General features: G+C 44.5%; 1 protein-coding gene across 6 annotated transcripts in view; it reads left to right on the forward strand.

Annotated features, from left to right (window-relative positions):
* LOC108024631 (hemicentin-1) overlaps positions 1-21,533 on the forward strand; it is an 84,426-nt gene that overhangs the window by 48,331 nt on the left and 14,562 nt on the right. For 4 of the 6 annotated variants that reach the window (XM_044092969.2, XM_017094673.3, XM_017094674.3 and 1 more), the window contains exons 3-14: positions 3,508-3,640; positions 4,656-4,870; positions 4,951-5,061; positions 5,833-6,045; positions 6,681-6,850; positions 8,159-8,294; positions 9,641-9,777; positions 12,555-12,693; positions 14,340-14,488; positions 15,819-15,969; positions 17,093-17,322; positions 18,439-18,613. In XM_044092969.2, coding sequence (XP_043948904.1) covers positions 3,508-3,640; positions 4,656-4,870; positions 4,951-5,061; positions 5,833-6,045; positions 6,681-6,850; positions 8,159-8,294; positions 9,641-9,777; positions 12,555-12,693; positions 14,340-14,488; positions 15,819-15,969; positions 17,093-17,322; positions 18,439-18,613 — 1,959 coding nt within the window. The remainder of the gene's footprint in view (positions 1-3,507; positions 3,641-4,655; positions 4,871-4,950; positions 5,062-5,832; positions 6,046-6,680; positions 6,851-8,158; positions 8,295-9,640; positions 9,778-12,554; positions 12,694-14,339; positions 14,489-15,818; positions 15,970-17,092; positions 17,323-18,438; positions 18,614-21,533) is intronic. The other 2 variants (XR_007764483.1, XM_050888351.1) reach the window with 2 other exon arrangements.

The following is a 21,533-nucleotide window of genomic DNA, read 5'->3' on the forward strand; positions in this document are numbered from 1 at the left end:
TTATCCGAACAAATGTATCCCAAAAATAATCCTAACCGCAGTAATAAAATTAAAACGAAAAAAAAATTTACAACGATCGTAACTTTGCGATAAGATAAAAAAATAAAAAAAAATTGTTTACTGAACTGATTGCTTGATGTCACACGAATCGAAGGGTATTTTCTTGTTACCATCCTTAGAAATGAGAAAAGATATAGAAAGGCGCAATGACCTGGACTAAATGAGGGAGACGCTAATTTACTTTACTCCGGTATCGGACAGTGATTTTTCGGAAAACATCTCACATGTATTCCAGATCCCGAATAAATTATAGTGCCCCTGTGAAAGAATAATAATTGTCATAAACTACTTCTGGATGTGACGCTTCTCTCAAGCAACGCCAGCATTTTCCGTTTAGATTAGTTTGTGATTTTATTTAAGTAAGTAAGTAATGGCATTTCAAACCGGGACAGAAATCGACCTAAGTGCGTTTGTTTTCTTCCCGTTTTCCTCAGCTTGTTAAGTGCCAAATTTAGGAAGGTTTCTTTGATAATTCTTGATTTTCGGTCAAAAAAAATAATGTTAATAATTATACAGTTTTGATTTCCGAGAAAAATTTAAAATTTACAAAAAACCCTTGAGATGAGAGGAAGGAAATAAAAAAAAAATGAAAAAGAGTCGAATTGGTTTATCCATGAGTCTTAATGAGTAAACTCACTAAGGCCCTAACGTTGGGCGCCACCTTTGATATTAATAATAATTAATTATAACTGTAACGTGTAACGTTCGACTGAGGGACTAATTTTCGAAAGAATCTGTGATGGCGTGGCACGCTGTAGGTCCGGCGCTAGCTCGTGGCTTTGGGGTGGAGGTCTTGCTCTCACAGATTCAGTTACGATGCACACATTATTATTAACATCTCAAGAAATTGAGCGTGCTTGCGACATTGAAAGGAGCTAGTCATATAAATCGGAAGAACGATAAACCAAATTCAAAAAGAAAAAAAAAGAAAGGAAGGGAAAAACAGCATATAAAGTAAAGATCAAAGAAAGAAGAATGTAACTATTTGCGTGGCTGCTGGTGTAATTGCGCCCGCTTATCGCCCACCCTACCTAGGTCGCCTTCCGCTAGAGCATGGCTCTGGTGACCCCTTTTTCCCTACGACCGTGGAATCATCAGCTCAGTTCAGCAATACGTTTCTTTTAAGTTTCCATTTTTTAATGACAAAATTCAAAAGATCTTAATATTATCAAAGAAAATATAGTAAGTAATATAAACAAAAGAATAATTCATTATAATATTTTTCAGGAAAAAAATATGTTCAGGTATAGGCATAAATTTCGTATTTATATAATTTTGGTGAGCGTATTTAAAACCTAAGAATATGTTTAGGTATCAACTTCATTATCGGTGTTTTATTTTTTTTTTTTTTTTTTTGTATAAGCTTTTCCACAATTTTCACAATTCTTTTTATAATTTAATTAGATTGGTTTAAATGACCCGAGTTAATTTCTTTTAAAGGTATAGAATAGATGAACTACTAGTATTAATTTAATAATTGAAATATCTAGTAAAATATATTATAATTAATATTTTTTCCTTTTCCTTATTTATTTGTTTTCTAGTAATTGGTGTCTATTAATTCTCGCCCAAGAATAAACAAAAGTTTCACCCATAGATTCAGATACCATTCGAATGCGAATATAAATTAAACAAAGACAACTCACTCAGATTTCCATCGGCGAAAGATCGATCTTCCGTTCAACGTACAGGCTGAAAAAAAATCAGGCGTTTCATACCGCCCTATGGGTTAAAATACTTTCACTTTTCTTGGCGAGTGCAAACGATTGGAAGAAAACTTTTCTGATCACAAACCCGGCATTTTACATCGCGAATATCCCTCTCTCAAAAAAAAAAAATGTATGGCCTAGATCTTTCTGTCTTGTGCCCTTGGTTAAATGTCGGAGGTCGCTCCTCTTCTACACTAGTTGTCTGGGGCTAGTCGAACGTCGCTGGCACCAATGGGCCAAGCCCCTGTGGCTCACGCAATGACAACGCCAACCGGGGAATCTAATCGGCTCCTCTGACGGCTAAGCGAACTAGCGATGCGCGCGCCTCAGTCAGCGGTCTCTTGGCCACTTCTCCGGCTTGTGCTTCTCCGATGTGGCTGGTCCTCCGGTAGGGCTTCCTCTTACGGCGGGGCTACTCCGGTGCGCTCCTCGACAGGGCGCTCCTCTGGCGGATGCTTCTCCGATGCGGCAGGGTGCTCCTCTGGCGTATGCTCTGCGGCGGGGTGCTCCTCTGGCGTGCGCGGTGCGGCAGGGTGCTCCTCTGGCGGATGCTTTGCGGCGGGGTGCTCCTCTGGCGTGCGCGGTGCGGCAGGGTGCTCCTCTGGCGGATGCTTTGCGGCGGGGTGCTCCTCTGGCGTGCGCGGTGCGGCAGGGTGCTCCTCTGGCGGATGCTTTGCGGCGGGGTGCTCCTCTGGCGTGCGCGGTGCGGCAGGGTGCTCCTCTGGCGGATGCTTTGCGGCGGGGTGCTCCTCTGGCGTGCGCGGTGCGGCAGGGTGCTCCTCTGGCGTGCGCGGTGCGATTTGGCTGCCTTTCTGCAGCTCTGCGAAATTTGTGTGGCTACTGTAAATTTTTAAGTGCGGGAAAATCGAGCACAAGGTTTACCCACCTGGTGGTTTTGGGGTTCTTATGCCCCAAAAAAAAAATGTTCCACAGATTTAAAAAAAATAAATTCGTGATCGGACTTGGGGCCCTATCTCAGGGGCTTTCTTACATCTCCTGCCTGAGATACACGTGGGATGTTACCAATTTTACCGGAATAGAGAGTGAGTGCATCTGCACTCAATGACGACTTGATTTGAAAAGACCGAATCAAAATTAGCGTGGGGTAATTGGGGCCATCGGCGGAAATGTTTCACAGCTGAGTCGAGCTTTCCAAAGACTCCCTGCGCCGGCTGACCTTCGATGAATTACCATTCTCATTGGTATTACCCCGATAGCATTGCACCAAAATTTCGGATATGCAACGAAGCTCGGCTTACATATACTGAAGAGAAGCATACTTCTAGGATGAACTAAAACGGCCGATTCAGTCGCCACTACAACTTCGATTGCTGGCGACAGTTCTCCTGCCCGGCTAATAAAATGGAAAAGTAAAAAAAACGCGGAAAATGTCCTTTTGAAATCAAGATGTTTTGCGGTTCAAAAGAAAATAAGGGAATTAAGCTGAGCAATATGACAGTTTTATTCAGAATGAAAGGCTTAAAGCAGGTATAGATATTTTGAGAGTTAAAAACACTTGAACTTTTTGGGTAATATAATTAAAATATTATAAAATGTATTTTCCTATAAATAAAATTTCTTAGTGGATGTTTTTAGACATAATAAAAGACTTTTAAGCAAAACATTTGAAAAGATATATTTTTAATCCTGTTAAAAAATATATTTATTTTAATCTCTTAGATTTTAGCTTATTTTCTCTCTGTGCATCGCATTTATATATTTCCTTTTTCGCCCACAGTACCCGCTCGATTGGTTTGGGCCGCCCTGGGCAAAACCGTGGAGCTGCCCTGCGACTTGACCCCACCCACGTCGCAGGACTCGGTGAAGCTGCTGCTGTGGTTCAAGGACACCACGGGCATTCCTCTGTACAGGTGAGCGCAACTACTCCTTGAATATTCCGGCTATCCCCCGGGTTACTGGTGCGTAATCATCCACTCGGAGAGTCTGCCAGACAGCCTGCCAACCATCCATCCATCCATCCATCAGGAGCGTGAAATAATCGTCAACATCCCTTTTCTTACACCTAACGTGTTTTATTTTTCCTCGCCGATCCGAGCGCTTTTGGCTTATTTCCGGCAGCTGCCGCACATATGTGTGTACAATGTGAGGATGTTTTTTTTGTATTTGGGGGGCAAGGATGCGCCCGTCATAATCCACTTTGTTATAATAAATGTAAAGCACATCCGATTACGGCTGTCGTTGCTAAAGTGTAGCAAATTTTCACGCACACGGAGACCCCGGAGCCATCGGCCCTCGCACTCACCCATGGATTTTTATAAATTTGCGCTGATAAATTTTCAATATAAATTGTGGCAGCCAGCGTGTGCTGCCCTGCATGCCAAGTGGAAATGCCTTCCGACTTTGCGTGCGGCAGCCGGGAAACACTCGGGGAAAACCCACTCGGGAGTACTCATTAGAAGGGGTTTATGTATGGATGGATGGGTGGATGGGTGATTGGGAAAAGGGGGTCTAGGGATCTGTGTCAGCCAGTCCTGCGAACGTGAAGTGGCCGGCACTCGATAATCATAAGCGGCAAAATGCAGTCGGAGCACTGGCCACCCCAAAGGTCCTGAAATAAACTGAGTAATTTACTAAAACAGCAACAAATTACTGCAATTTGCGCAAAGCTGCCAAAGTCGCGGAGCTGGGGGTGGAAAATATGCTTCATACAGCAGGAAGTCGGACGAAGAAACACTCCAGACTAAACTCCTGGCTCTTCTGGTGTGCAAATTGAGCGTCATTTTTTATGGACCTAAATTATGCGAGGGGCGGTCGAACGGAACGGAACGCATATGCTTATTTATGACATCTAATAATCGCTACACGCTGCCATGCCCCCTTGATTTTCCTGAATTTTCCTTGACTTTTTTCTTCGTTTTCCGCCAGCCTGGACTCGCGGGGCGGAAACGTGAAGCTGGCACCCCATGCGGCCATAGCTAGCGATCTGGGGCAGCGCCTGTTCTTCAGCATCGGCGATAATCCCAAGGATTCGCGCCTGCAGATCAACGATGTGAAGCCGGAGGACGGCGGCGTCTATCGGTGTCGCGTCGACTTCTTCAACTCCCCAACGCGCAACTTCCGGCACAACCTGACCTTAGTTGGTAAGTGGCGATACTATATGGTGGTGGCATCGATGACTCCCAAAGTGGCCACATTAACTGGTGTCTGGTATCCATTTCAGTGCCGCCCGAGGAGCCGCGCATCTTCGATGCCCAGGGCAAGGAGATATCCCAGATGGCAGGACCCTTCCGAGAGGGCTATGAGCTCTTCCTCTGCTGCCAAGTGAGGGGAGGTGAGTGTAGTTATCGGATTCGAGTTTCAGCCTGCAGTTGGCAGGCGTATCCATAATGCCTACATAGTAAGGAAAAAGTTATGGATCATCTATTTGAAGATGCTAAATTGGTTTATAAATATTTTACTCAAGAAAGTTACTTTTTTTTGGTTTATTTTATAAACATAAATTAAATATTCCAAAATTTTAAATAAGTAAATTGAATAAATTACCAGTAAATGCCAATGAGTTAATTTTAGTCATTTTCATTCTATAAGGTTTTAGTATTTTCTGTACATTATAATGAAAACAAAAAACAAATTATTCCGAGTAAAAATAAACCCTCAGCCTCATTTTGAATAAGTAATGTGAATAAATTAGCATTAAATGCTTAGGCATAAATTAAAAATCGCATTAGCCTAACGAGCCATAATCTCTGCTGTTGCCAAGTCAGAAAAGCAGTGTTAATCCGCTTTAATTGCCAACTTTTTGTCACAGTGCACTTAAACGCACTTTATGCGGTGGTTTGACCCACTTAACCGTCGTGCGTCTAACTGTATTTGTCAGAGCCACAGCCACCGCAGTCCGACGCATTGTTTGCCATGGCACTCAGGAGTGTCAATTGCAACCGGTGGCGAGGATCCTGCACATCCTGCAGTCCCCGGGGGCAACGCATCTCGGCCAGATGAGATGAGCGACCCGCATTCCATCTGGCTGAAAGCGAGCAGTGGCTGTATCTGCATCTGGTATAAATCACAACCACTGAGCGCCACCTTCCCCCTCCTGTTGCAGGTCGCCCCCCGCCCAAGGTCACCTGGTGGCGCGATGACACCGAGCTAATCGGCACCAGCCACACCTCCATGGAGGAGGGCACCACCGTGATGGTTAATCAGCTGCTGATTGGAACCACCACGCGGGACTTTTACGGAATTCGCATCGAGTGCCGGGCGCAGGGAACGCGACTCGTGGAGCCCGTTCGCAAGGATGTCACCGTGCAGGTTTACTGTGAGTTTTCCCCCACCGTCACCATAAATATTTGCATTTCATTACCTTAAAGTTCCGCCAGCTACTTGCAAATAAAAGTTTTGCATTTCACTTAGGGACACGAAAACATTCGCTGATTAGTAGTCTTGTTGACCAAAAGATCCTTTTACCTATATTGCTGGGGGAAAATGTAGTCTAATTTGTACATAGAAAACTGATTTAACTTTTGAAGGAATGGGTTCTACGCAGATGAAAGTAATTTTAAGCAATCTCTTTATTTTAAAAATATTTTAGAAAAATTTGTATATCTTTTAAAATTATTATAATTTCTGTTTATTAAAAGTAAAAGTATATATTTTATTAAGAAAGCTCAGATAAAGTCTGTCATTAAAAACAATTTTTATAAATTTTTGAATCATAATAATTAAAAATGTAGAAGTCAAAGGGTACTTAATTTCTTAAGCGAAGAAAAGATGAACATTTTCAATTCATTTTTAGGGAATATTTTTTGCAGTCCCTTACTAAGTTGGTATTTTTTTAACATAAACAAATATTTCCTAAGCGCAGAAGTGCATAAACTAAAATAAGTTCTCCTGTTTTAAACCAAAGTTTCCAAGGTTTAAACCCAATTAACAATATTTTGTTCCCAATCCCAGTGAAACCCGTTCGGGTGAAGATTGCCACTCCCAACGAGCTGCTGACCGCCGGGCAACCCATGCCCATTCGCTGCGAGTCCTGGGGCTCGTATCCTGCGGCCAAGATCACCTGGCTGCTCGATGGCGAGCCCATCCGGAATGCCGAGGTCATCGTGCACAGCGACAAGGAGGTGAGTAAATTTCCCAGCCAAATTGCCCCAAATTGTCCGACTATTTTAAGGGGGACGAACGGGACGCAAGGGGAGTGTGTCCCGGGCGAGGAGAAAGTTTTCATTCTTGTTGCCTGTTCCCAGGACAACGCAACTTTGTGCCGGAAAATTTGCTTCGAGCGTTTGACATTTGATAGCTGGCCGCAGTGCAGCAGGCACTTGTGCACACACACCCATATAGAAAACCCTGGGTTGGAGGCGCTTAATAGCTTCAGATTCGGGGACAACAACAAAGCGACCACTGGGTGACCCTAAATGCGAGCAGGGCAAACTTTTCCAGTTTTCCGCCAGCCGCAGCAGGACACAGAAAGGATAAGGGATATTGAGGGACCAGGCGGCGCAGGAGGAGAGACGAACCTCCTCTTCTTTGATGAACTGCATTGGCGAAAAGTTTCGGCCAAGCTGCACAAATTTGCACTCCATGGCCCCGGCTAATGTGCGAATTTTTATTGGAATTCATGGGCCCTCTGCCCCCAGAGTAGTTCTTAGCAAATGGAAGCCATTTTTTCCACTTCAGCTCGCATTTATCAGATCCTTCCTTCGGCTCTTCCAGTGCCTTCGAAAATGTCTCAGTTTTCGGCATCCATTAGTACGCCTTCGTGGTGGCACTGGCACACTGGCACTGCCTTCTTCGCTTTCTAATTATGCCATGTAAATGGATAGTTGCTGCCAAACGTCGCCAGGCATTAGTCAACTCGTGCATAACCGACTCGACTTCGATCCCTGGGACAGATTTCCACATACACACATCCTGCGCTCGTTAGTTTCCCTGACCTGGCTTCGATTGTTGCCAAAACGTGGCTCGACTTTGGTCCTGGAGCCGGTTGATGTCGTAACTTAATACCCGGTTTGCCATGAGCTCCTCCGCTGCTCCTACCCTGCTCCGCGCCCGCTTTTCCGAGGGCCGACTGGGCTGGGCTGCAAAAAAGACATCGGCTTAGCTGGAAACTCGAGTCATTATTTTCAAAGTCCCTGCTGGAAAATGCTACTCGAGTGGCCGCAGCGCATACCCTGAGCTGGGAAAGCTGCCTATCGAAAAGGGAGATAGTACAGCACAAAACGCGTTTAAGTTTCACTAGAAAATATCTACTGATATACTCCAGATACTATGTTAAAACTTTTAAATCTGAAAAGAATTGTTATAATAGAAATTTTTTGGTTCTAGAATTTTAATAGATATTTTTCTTACCCTGTTATTCGATCTTTGTCCAATTTTAATAGCTCTAAGCCAATAATCCCATTCTTTCAACCCCGTTCTTTTGCCCACAGGATGGCAACATCACCACGAGCATCCTGACTCTGAAGGTAACCTCGGAGAACGATAATGCCGAGCTGACGTGTCGGGCCACGAATCCCTGGTTCTCCGGTGGCGCCATCGAGGACAAGCGCATCATCCGAGTGGCATGTGAGTACACACAGGATATATTCCTCCTTTGCGACAGGTGAACTCGGAGCCTGTTATTAGCAGAAATGCGGCCAGTGGAATAAAGGCTGCCGGGTATTTGGGTCTGGGTCTGGGTCTGAATCCGGGGCCACATGGCCAGGAGAGGCTTTTGTGTATCCTTGGCACAAGCCGCCCAGGTCCTGGCCTACTTGTGTGCGGCTGTATGTGTGTGCTAGCTGGACCGAGGAAAGTCCAATTAGACGCATATTACGGCCAGAGCCAGCGTAATTTTATTAAGGCCAAAGGAGCCAAGGAAGCCAAGGCATCCGGATCCGGGCAAGTTGGCCAAAGGCCACATCAACCTGTTGGCCACCTATAGTAGGGCCATCGCTAAGCCGCTTATAAAATGCAGTCAAGTTGACTTCAATGCCGTGTTCTTCGACTTGCCTTGATTAAATTTGCACCGTTATGTTTCTATTGCCCTTTATTTTTTGCCGGCCTCCATAATATTTGCAACATCCGCTTCCGGCTTCCGTTTTACGTTACTCCCGCCGTCGCCCTCGTTGGAGTTTCTTTGTATAAAAGAGGGTTGGACGAGAGCACTGAAAAATAACTGATAGAGACTTTGTAACACCTTAAAAACAAAGGTTATTATTTACTAGAAAAAAAACCTTTTTAAGTATTTTTATTAAAGATTAAACCACTATGTTGTCATTGCTGACAATTATTCAAGATATTCTTTTTTTAATTTAGCTGAGTTTAAGCAATGAAATCATCAAAAAGCCCTTAGACTTACGTTTTAGTCAGTATCCAAGAGCTCCTTATTTGTTATAGGTGTATAAAAATAAGGAAAGCTGAATTACCTGCACTCAAATCATGCCGGCAGTCGACTTGATTCGTCCGCTTTTCATTTTGTGCTGCCTTTTTAATAATTTACCATAAATGGCAGAGTTCTTTTTCTGCCCACGCCATTGACATTTGAGCGCCGTAGAACGAACCACTATAGTTCGGTCCCTTCGCCACACTGAAAATGTCAGAGAAATGGGGGAATGTGGCTGAGGCTAAAGACTGACTGGGGCCAAGTGGCGCCGACAGTCTCCGACGCGTATTAGATTTTTACAACCGTAACTAATAGTCCCATTTGGCGTGTGGTCAAGAGGCCTCCTCGCCTCGTCCTGGGCCTTGCTCCGCAGGATGTACGGCAGCTGGGGCTAAGTACATTACGCAATGCCGCTGTCCAGGAGCAGGACCTCCGGCTCACCTCCCGGAGCCATTGACGTTTATTATTTTGACTTTTATTCAGCCATTCGCTGCGCTCATTAAGCCGGATGCCGCACTTACTTATTCCCGCCCGCCTACTCTTACAGATCCGCCCACGGTATCGGTGCACTTGGCCAACGAGGATCCCAGCCGCCTGGTGACGCGGGCCGAGGGCCAGAATGTGACTTTCAAATGCCGGGCGGATGCCAGGCCGCCGGTTACCAGCTACTCCTGGTTCAAGAATGTAAGTAAGCCCACTGATTTTGCCTGGTTCCTTACACTACTAAAAAAAAGCCCACAAATCCCTTAACTACAAATATTTTCTGTTTAATATTTTAAAATATTATGTTCATTTAAGGATGATAAACTTAGATTTTATTGTGAAATTTTTATTATTTTAAGCAGAAAAAGTATAAAATGTTTACTAGCATTATCTTAAATATTCAAATATTTCAAATTTAATAGGTACTCATACTTTTTATCAGTGTACTACTTTTACCACCCCTGACTAACGGCCAGCAGCTGACGTGTATCAGACACTTTTCGAAATTTGTATTATCAATTGTTGGTGGCCCCAAGGCGTCAGCATTCCTGCGGCTCTCTATAAGCAGACACTTTTGCGGTTTAATTTCATTTGGCAGGATAGAGCCCGACTCCTTAAAGACCGGAATGCCTTGGATTCCGCCTGCTGTTGGGGCGGGGAGCAATGGTGGCCAGGAAGTGCTGAGATATGCGGTCCCACAAATGCCCGGCTCATTTTTCAAACGTCTTATAATTGGCTCATGATGTCTATTGAAGTCCTTTCGTGTTGCAAATTATTTAACTATTAATCATGTGACAAATAAACCGAAAGAGATTGAGATTGCCCAGCATTTTTGTGCCATTTTTGCTGGCCGAAAAACCCATTGTTGACTGGCTAGCTGGCTGCTGACTTTGTCTTGGGCTCTTATTATTAAACCGCATGATTCTGACATCCTTTGACAGTTTTGTCCACATGGTCACATCATCATTTTTCATAACTGGCAAAAACCATAAACCCGAGCTCATATTTTCACATCGCTTTTCCTTCAACCATTTTTCTCCTTTGCCCAGGCAGTTAACAAATTGCCAAAAACCATTTGGGGGTGGTGAGCTTTTATTTAGGGCACTTTGATTTTTGATTTTGCAGTGCGGTTCTGTGCGCCTTTTTCTGGCTCTGGCATTAATAGGCTGCCCAGAAAATGAGGCAAAGAATTTCGAAAAACGAGTGGCCAAATGTGCGCAAAAAGTTCTAAACAGCCAACTTTGTCACTTCCTCGACTTGTTCGACGTCAGTTGGGGCGTATATAGATTTTTATTATCCTTGGCATTTGCCAACTTTTGCACTAGGTCAACTTGAACTTTAGTTGTCGGTAAATTAATGAAATCCCCCAGAGGAATCGAATTAAAGCCGCTTTCGAGGGGATACACAAATGTGTGCGCTCTGCCCTGCACTTTCCTGCATTGTTAAGTGCATTATTGCACAAGGGCCAATGCAATTACCGCCCTCCATCAGCGCCGTCATGGCTTTTTAATGAATTTTACAAATAATCAAATGATGCAGCATGGCCAATTTGCGGCGGATCTATAACGCGTCTCTCCACAGAGGGGTTCGGCCGGTTGTCCCCGGTGCAAATTAGCTGTCAACGATACGCATACCTATGGATATCCCAGCCAACTGTGCGCCAGCGGTGGCGGGAACTTAAGCTATTTAAATTGCATTATTATTATTATTATGAATTAATTAAACGCATGTGCAGATGTCAGCCGGGATTTTGCTACTAAATGCGTAATCGAATTATGCCGGAGTCAAGCTGTGCTAATGGTGCTTTCGCATCCGCATGGAGTCACTTCATCGGCATCGCCTGCGATGGGGGATAATTCGGTGAGCAATGCGAGTGCCGGCTGACAAATATCAACTGTCGGACGCCGAGTGCTGGAAGCTGAATGCCGAAAAACACATTAATTTGATTTAATAAAACCCGTTTATTATTCGACCCACTAAAATACCGCATTGGGCGGTGGCAACCACTGCCGGTCGGCAAATAGCAAATGGCAAATGGAAATAGCCGGGCGGAATGCGGAGGCATTGGCTCCATTGTGGTTGCCATTTAGTGCTGCCAGTGATGGTGGTTGTGGGCTCCTGTGGTCACTCGACAATGCAGCCGGCACCACCGCAATTTGCCCCATCTAAGACCAGTGGGACAATACTTTTCGGCATATGTATGTGCCATTGCTGGCCAAGGCAAGAGGGGTAAATACCCCAAATTGGTCATCAGATATTAAAACTATTTTGAAACAAATTCAGCCAAAATAATACACAAAGTAATTCTAATTGTTCAATATTATTTAAATTTATTTACATTGATATATTATGTTACTCAAGTATTGAAAGTGATTTAAAAAGCTTCAGCAATATTATTTTATATGTAAATACATGATATCCCTTTGGTTTTATGACCTATAACGAAGTTAAGTCTTATTTACATTTATTTTTTGTTAGTAATTATATAAAATGTATCAAATTCGCACTTTACTTAAATAACCTTTTTATTAAAATACCAAGCTATATTAAAAAAATAATAAAAATGAGACTATTTTTATTTTCTGTATGTTTCTCAGCGAAATTAATAGGCAGGGTAATAAAGGAATACAAACATGAAATGAAATATTTGTATTCCAAGATAAAACATCAATAAAAAATGTAATTAAATGTCAAAATGCATGGATGTATGTATAGGCTACATTTTTGCTTTTTTTTAATTAACAAAAAATAATAAAACATATTTATATTTGAAAGGCTTATAGCAAATCCCTTATTAAAACTCCCAATATATATTTGCTGTTTGGTATTTGCCTTTCTTAAACCGCAGTTTAGGAAGTTTTAAACAGTTTGGCCCCTCCTAATTTCATCAGGCCCCCAAACCAACCTCTGCAAACCCACCAACCCCACAGCCCGAACCCATTGAGAGCCGTAATAACATCCCCTTGTTCACATTCCAGGGCATGCGAATGTCGGGCGAGAGCACGGAAATAATGCACTTGACGCAGCTCGAGAGGGAAAGTGCGGGGGCGTATGCCTGCGGGGCCACAAATACGGAGGGCGAAACCCGGAGTTCGAGCCTCACTTTGAAAGTGCAGTGTAAGTACGCCTTGCGAAATAAAATATACCATACCATGCTATACAGCTTGAGGGGGATGCGTGATGAAATAACATGGCAAACCGGAAGCGGAAGCTGCAGAATAAAATCAAAATCAACAAGCAATGGCTGCCGCCGGAACGAAAGTTGCCAACTTTTTCGGGACGCCCGGCGGATGGGGAAATTGCTTAGAAATGATGCATGACCGTCCCAAGCTCCATCTGTAACTGTCGGCGTTTGTTGTGCGCGCTTGTTTACAATTGTAGAATTGTAAAATTTCGGATGCTGAACCCAGCCATCTCGTGCTGCCGCTGGCCTAAACAACCGCCATTGATTTATACACACGCACAGACAAAACTTTCGCCTATAAATCCGCTCCGGAAAAACTTTTCATAAACCTCACAGTCCGATTTTCCGCGCTGCCTCGGGTCGGCTCTCCCACCATGCCTTTTGGCCATTTTTTGCCTGTGATTAATGTGGATTTCATATACTACTCGCACAAGCGATTTGGTTGCATAAATCAGGGCGAAAGCTGCACAATCGATGTGGAGAGACCAGGCAACCAGGGACTCAGAGCCACACGAGTGCTTCTTAAGTACACTATTTGGCCGGGTTCGTGTACCCACATACAATCCCGAGAAAGGAATTTTGATTCTGGTTCTGATTCCGATTCCAGAGAGCGATGGTGCGTGGCTCTTTGTTGGCAGCATTTATTGTGTTGTCAGCTTACAGGAAAGTAAAAAATAGAAAACCAAAGCGAATCTTTTCATGTTAGCAACGTCGGAAAACCGGAAAACTGCCACGGTTCTTTGGCTGCCACTTTGACAATCTGAAATGCAATTCTGCAACCCCTTCCCGAGGACCAGACGACAGTTTAAGTAGTTTATATTTGAAATTATGAAAGTTTCCCCGGGAGACGTCTCGGCTTTAGGTAATGCTAACTTTTCCCAGATTTGGCCACCATCCCACATACTCGTTTCCCCAGCAACAAGTTCGCAGACGCAGACACAAGGCTCAAGTATTCGACGATGAAATGCAGGCCAACTCGTGATAAAAGCCAAGAACGTAGTAATGAAGCTTCGAATGCTTATCTGCCTTGGCGTGACTTACATTTTAAAGGCGGCTTTCAGCACACAATCTGTGATATACCTACTACCCACCGAGTCCTGGGTATCCAAACAGACAGACACATTTTCCCCCAGGCCGAAGGCAGTGCTTCCGCATATCTGCTCCCATTTCACAGCCAAGTGAAAGTAAGCGTTTCTTCCGATACCTGGGCTCACACAGATTTCGCCCGCTAAGCTACACATAAAATAAATACAAAAAAAAAAGGAAAGTGAGTAGAGGATGAAAAAAAATCCTGGAGAACACAAACCCCCTCGTTCGTGAAACGGAAACATGTTAATTACTATGCTCAAGGCTATGTAGCTGGCTCGACTTCCCTTCGGACCCACCATCCGCTGCTCCTTGCCTCGTATTTTTGTGTATATTTCGAGGGGGCTCTGCATTTACCCCCGAGACAGGGGCGGCGGTTGTTTGCTCTCCAAGGGGGTGGCTGAGCGAATTTAAAATGGAAACTTTTGCTGCCTAACAACTCGGTGCCGTGTATATTTATGAAGCTCCCGATTCGCTCATCTTTTTCTTCCAGTCTCCCCGCGCTGCAAGTCGGGAACCGAGCAGACCTCCATCGGCGCCGTCAGCCTCCACTCGATTCTGGTCAAATGCGAGGTGGACGCCGATCCCCCGGACTCCGTGCGCTTCAGCTGGACCTACAACAATACCCGGAACGTGTCGCCGGTAAGTCAGCCTACAAGTCCCACTTTCTCTCGGGGCACGGCAAGAAATCCTTTTAATGGTTTTAAATTTAAAGGGATTTTTCTTGAAAATAATGATGCATTCCAATGGTTACAGAAAATACAAGTAAAAATGTTTTTAAAAAAAATATATAACAGAGAGATTTAAATGAAATTTTCTTTTAAAAAATTCTATGCAGAACAGTGAAAAATATTATGAACGATTTTTTTTTGTATTCAACAATATTTCTTTTTATAATTGACACTGAATTTTATGTTGAGATACGACTATTTTTTAAATGTTCTTCTATTTAATGGGCTACCTGGATAAGTTAAACCTCTTCCCTCTCCTATTTAATCCGAGTAATATAAAAATCCAAAATGAATTGAGTTATTTAAAGTTCCAAGCACTTTTTCCTGTGCATCGTGACTGGGGCAAAGGTACCTTGTCCGGAATCCAAACCGAACTTATTGTGTCTGTAATTATGCCGGGGAACGTGCTGCAGCCGGAGCTTTTGGCCCGACTGTCGCAATTACTCGAAATGCCGGGGAATGCCAGTGGATGCCGGCCAGGATCCCGGATCCAGGAGAAGAATATGGAGTCGGGTGGGAAGGAGCCAAGTTCGAAGTCGGGTGCTATTAGCAGAACTTGTGCTAAATACTCGAGGGTTGTCTGGGATTTTCGTTCGACAATTCCGAGCAGACGAACAATGGTCGAAGCAGGGAATCGGGTGCCGTACGTGACTGAATTAAAATTTAATCAAAATGTATAAATTCGGAACGGTATGGTGGCAAGGATACTACCCGTGTACGTTCAAGGTGGGGAATTTAAAATGCAAACCGTTTAGGTGCCAAGCAAAGAACTGCAGAGCTGGCAGAAAAAATCGAGAAAAAAAAACCAAATAGATAGATGGAAAGACAGATAGATGGGGGAGGAGAAATACCAGAGCCAAACGAACCGAAAGACTTGCATATGTGACTCGACGGCTGTGGGACAGCTGTGCACAATAAATAAAGTAATTCATTTACCGCAGAAGTTATTTGAAAATCTGCACGAAAACCCGGATGGCCACCGGATGACTTATCCCGTCTCCAGCTCCATTTCGTTTGGCTTGCAATAAAAACTTATTTGCCTTCAAATATTTATGCCCCGGTCTGGGGAATCGTTTCTCGTTTTGGTTGGTTGGCCTGGGCTTGGTACCGGGCTTGCTTTGATTTCGTTTCGATTCGATTCGACTCGACTCGATTCCTACTGCACTTGATCCTGCCTACGTTCGCACAATGGAACCGCTCTAATCCCCCGGCTTTGGCCATCTGTCTACCCTACATTTCAGGTGCTCAACTCGAGGATTCAATCGAACGGACTGGCCAGCACGGTGACGTACCTGCCGCAGACGGACTCCGAGTTAATAACACTGGCCTGCTGGGCCAGCAATGCGGTGGGCCGCCAAACGACGCCCTGTCTGGTGCACATCCTGCCGGCAAGTAAGTAGATGGGTTTGGGGATGGGGCTGTGGGTGTGGATGTGGCAGTCGAGGAGCCCCAGCTCGAGTCGAGGAAGTTGTTGCCACAAGATGCCGGCACTTACCTCCATCTTCGCCGCAATTTAAACGAGACGGGTGTCGGTATTGCCACCGGTGTCGGTGTTGTCCTTCCCTTTTCCCCCAGAAGTCTATGTCTTATGCACACATAAGGATCTACTTACATAATTGGCGAGTGTGTGCCGGCGGGCAGGCTGGGGGGAGGGGCAGGATGGCGGTTGGAGTGCCGGTGTACTTTGCCAAAATGTTGCCAAATAATCCTCAGGTTGAACTGCCTGCCGTTGCTGGAGGTCCTGGCCAAATTCGTTGTTATTAATGCAAAGCAGGGGCGTGGTCATGCACTCAGGAAAAGCAGCAGCTCATAAATATTTTTTGGAAAATTTAAACACTACATAAATTTGTGCCACTTGAAGACTATTAAAACAAAAAAAAACATCTCTTCTTTATAAAAAAATATTTAAAATATTTTCGTTGGTTCAGAATTAAATTTAAATTTCGTTTTCATACTTTTGAAGTTATTTCTAGTGGAAACTTAGAAAAATGGTGGTAAAAGCCCTTTTTATAAACTAATAAATGGACGTACAATTAAAATATTTCAACCCTGTTAAACTAAGAAGATTCATTTTTATATTATTAAAATTTTAACTTAAAATAATAATAATTTTGTATTCCCAGTATAGTTATAAAATTGAATGCAAATTTACATATTCTTGATCCAAAATTGAAGGGAAGTGCAAAATAATTCTCGGAAATATTCAATTCCCCTCCATTTCGTGCAATTTTGAAGCCCTTGGGGTAAAATCAAAGCTGACTTAATAATTTTAAGGGCGTACTGGCACTCTTTATTTTTGTTTTAACGGGGCGACGCCTTCATTTGCGGCAAAGTGGCGCTTTAAGGCGACAGGAACTGCTTTTAAATGCAATTACGGATGGGTGGATGGTCGCCAGTGGTGGGCCATTAAGCCCCGGCTTGTCCATGACTATGACTAACTGCTATCTGGATACCCTCTTTTCTTCCGAACGCCTTCCCTTTGCCTTCTCTCTACCTTCCCCCTTGCCTTCCACAGACACCCCGGAGGCACCGAAGGCCTGCGAGTTGCGCAACGACACCGTGCTGGAGGTCGTCTGTGTGGCGGGCAGCGACGGAGGCCTCTCGCAGTACTTCATGCTGGAGGTGGTGGGCGGAGACCCTCTGTACGCCGGCGATCCAGGCGGATCCGCGGGCCAGGGACGAGGTCAGCAGTTCGGCGAGGCCATTGGCCTGGGCGACAACGAGATATCCACGCTCAACGATCAGGTGAGTGTGCTGCAGCCCCAGTCTGGGAATCGAGTTAGTCTAAGTTGATAAGTTCCGGCAGGCTAAACGCAAATTGCTCAATTAAATTAAAATTTACTCACGGTTCGGCACACAGCCTGCAGCTCACTTAAAAGGGGAGAAAGCCGAGATGCGAAACAGAGAAACACAACCGAAGGGCTGGGCAATGATTCACTTGAAATCCATACGGTCAATTAGTGTGCATGTCCTTTGACTTTTCTGCTTGAATTAATAATAAATATTTTCGGGGGCTGCATGGGGCCTTCTTCTTCAGCTCCGCTCGAGCGTAAAGGGGACAACATAATTAATGCTGTGAATCCGATTCCCTGCACATGGAGCACCGGGGTCCGCTAGAAGGCCAGTGTACCCTTTGTCCGGCACTCGGGGAGTGCATGCTGAGTTATTAAATTATCCCTGTCACTCCTAGATGGGAATATCATATGAAAATTTCATTTCATTTCGTTTGGCTGCTCTCAACAGCCTTGATGAAGCGCTTGCCGGGCGAGTTTATTAGCAAAGTAGCCAAGCGCAAAGCTCATCACGAGGATGGTCATGAAAATGAAAATGAGAATGAGAATGCTATGCTATGCTCATGATGATGATGACGATGGTGGCGATGGCAGCAGGACTCTGACCCACGCGTTGGTCCTTTGGCAGGCAGCTTTAAAGTTTCATGCTAGATAAAGGAAGGAAGGACACACACTCGCAGGCCGGACGAGCGAGTGGCACGGGGCATGAGGTTGGAAAAGTGCCGCAAGGACAACATAAATTACTTACGCTTACTTGAGTGGGAATTTGTGCGTAACCAACGAAGCTCACTCGATTGTGTCCCATTACGGCAAACGGATATTCAGTTTAAAATTTCAGACACTGTCCTGTTTCGGCTGCTGCTGTTTCGCTTTCGCTTTCTCCTCGCAGTACAGTTGCGTATTTTTTAGGCATGAATAATTATTTATGCGTTGGGTCTGCAAAAAGGGGAATGAAAAGTTAAAAATACATATGACGAGTGAATTATAAATGCGCCCGTTGTCATGCCGGCATCCCAAATCAGGCAAATATGCGTGTGCGTCTATATAACATAAATGTGTATAATTCCAGGCGACATCTGCACCCATCTTTCGCATGCAGGAGAACAGTCCACAGTTTCGTTTGAATAATTTAGAACCGGGACGTGAATATCAATTTTTAGTTTACGCCGTCAACGCCAAAGGACGCAGCGAGCCGCCGGTGGTGATTGAGAATGTACGCGTGGCCGCCCAACTGGGACCATATGGTGAGTGCCCCTATATACCAACCTAACCCATCATATCTTGTCCCCGAAAAACAACACACACACACACACAACACCCAGAAAACTTGATGGCAGAGAAGCGGAAACTGGAAAAAAAAGGCAGGACTCTCCTGCTAATCACATAAAGAGCGCAAGTTATGGCCAACCCGAGTTGCTAGTTTGTGGGTCACTTCCATGCCAGGGCCAATAAAATACCCAGAGCCCGAGAGAGTGGAACTGAAACCGAAACTGAAACTGAGACCGAGACTGGAACCCTTGAACAGCTGAGAACGGAACTGTCTAATTCAACGCTTGACTGCATTTTCAAATCAACGCAAGTTCGGGGAAATCGTCTTCAATCAGCCGCCGCGAAAAGTTCGCACATGGCGTCACAGGGAAAGGTCCTTTGGAGCCAGCAGAGGCTGCCTAGCTGGAGGCCCAGGGGATTGGGCTATCCAGTTCCACCCCAAAGACGAGACGCCCTTTTCTAATCCACTGACTGAGTTATGCAGTGGAGCGGAAAGCATTTCAGCATTTTCCATCAATTCTTTGAGTGGGGCACACGCATATTACGTATACGCAGGGGCGTGCCGCAACAGCCTCTTCATTTTGCTCCTGCCTAACGACATAATGCGACTGTCTCTGTGTGTGTGTGTGAGTGTGTGCACACATACACATACGTGGGCGAAGGTCCTTTGAGTGCCAGCGTATTTGTGAGCCGAGCGTAAGCGGAATTGCTTCAATTTTCGTTTTGCTTAACGGCCACCGTAGACACTTTTCTTTTATTGTTCCTTTCGCCAGCTCGCTTGGCGCTCGGCTTTCAGCACACCACTACGAGTACGACAACAATGTTGTCATTATTTTCATGCTGATTTTTATTTTTATCTGCATTTCCATTACCATTTCCACAGGCATTTTCCTTGGCCCTGCCCCCCGCCCTTACGCTGGGCCATTTTCATTTCGTTTTTCGTACGCTTCGCTCGCCCAGTTAGCCATAAATCACTCATATTGCCCCCGATTTAATGGCGGCTAATTGCATTTGATACGCAAATGTTCGATTAAGCGCACTCACTACGTTTTCCCGAGCAGCAGTCAATTCGGCCTGCGAAACTTATTTACATGAAACAACAGCTGCCTTTGGCCCGGCTTTTCCCTCGACTTACTTATGTACGTTAATGGGCTGCCGCAGACTCGTAAATTCGTCCTCTGTGATTACACAACCGAGCGACTATGGACTCCGTTTTTCGGTTGCCCAGGGAACCTTCTAATTTATGCGGAATTTCAACAGCCGCCTAGCCCACGCAGATTTTTATTTTCCCAAAACATACGAGTAAGTGTGTGAGTGGCCATAAATTGCATAGCCGTAGGCTGTCGTTGCCACCTAACCAGATTTAAGAAAATAAATAAAATGAAGGCAAATCAGCTGACGCTGATTTAAATCAGTTTACGCAGAACTCATCAGGAGAATTTATTACGCTCTTTGGGGGTGAAGGGAAAACGTGAAAAATATCAGGCAAAGTGGCCACTTGAGCTGGGAAAAAAGCATCAAAGGCGAATAAATAAGCAAAACAATGTAGGGCCAATGGAAAAGCCAGGCCGGGGAGATGGCGACGAGGCAAACTGATTAAAAAACAGGCTGAGACGATGACGAAGATGCCGCGAACCATGGCATCAGAAGCCAGCCAAGCCAGGCCAGCCAAGCCAGGCCAACCAATCCAGATCCAGTGCAAAAGGCCAGGCAATAACAAAAATTAAATTGAGCCGCAGGTGTAGGCAATTTCCACTCAAACGCTCACTTCAAAAGCCAGAACCAGGAGCCAGGATTCCGGAGGTCCCGAAGACCAGGACGAAAAAAAGGAGGCGCTGGCATGGTGCTGGCAATGTTTCAATTCCGAGGCCGTTGCTTTGACGGCCCGCAAATCGAGCGGAAATGCTTGCCTGCCAACCAAAAATCCGGATGAGGGGTGTGGAGGGCCTTGGCATTAACGAATGTCTGGCATAAATCTTGCCCGGGGATCATCTTACAATCAGTTTGCCTTTGGGCCCTTGGCCTCGGCTCACACATTATGTTGCAATTTCCGCTGGCTGGAAATCTAATAAATATAAACAATGCCTCTCACATGTTGCTCATAATTGCCGAGAAGGCTTTGCGGCAAGTGCCATCAAGTCTAATCGCTGGTAATAATAGCCGACCTGTGGTCTTTGATTTTCATAATTCCTCTTCGCCGGGCACCACTATTTATCATGCCCGCAGATCGCATATGGCATAGCTTTCATGACAGAGCACCCAGCGATTTGGCTAATTTCAATTTTCAACCCGATTTCCCCAGGTTCCCAAGGGGCCTAGGAAAACACAATAAGCAAACAGTCAAAAGCAATCAGTTGGGCAAAAGAACACGGAATGGCAAAACAAATAAATAAATAAACGGCAGCGAGCAGGCGAGGCAAATAGAAATCAGCAGGAGGAGCATCGCACTAATTCGGGGCAAATAACAAATCATTCCGAGACCCCTGAAACTATCTGAAGCTCTATCTACGACACAGGCTCAGGCACTGCGGAAAAACATGACTAGCTTTTTTTGGCAACTCAAAGAAGTTAATCGAGGGTGAAAGGGGAATCCCTAAGGCTTTTGAATTCACTTAAAATTGTATCTAATCTAATTGTATCTGCAACACTATTTGGTAACCCATTTTTTTGTACACTGCATACTTTTTGGCACTTTTGTTATTTTCGTGTAATTTAATAATTCTAAAGATCAAATTAAATGTTTTAAAAATTGTTTGCAAAGTGTTTTATATTTTTGTTAGTCCTTAAGAGATAAGCAACAAATATATATGTGATAGTTTGAATCTTTCAGGATTAAATAAACATGTTTTTTAATAAATAAATAAATATTATAATATTAAATTAACGACTTAATAA

This window comes from Drosophila biarmipes, chromosome 3R, assembly GCF_025231255.1.
Source record: "Drosophila biarmipes strain raj3 chromosome 3R, RU_DBia_V1.1, whole genome shotgun sequence".
Lineage (NCBI taxonomy): Eukaryota > Metazoa > Arthropoda > Insecta > Diptera > Drosophilidae > Drosophila > Drosophila biarmipes.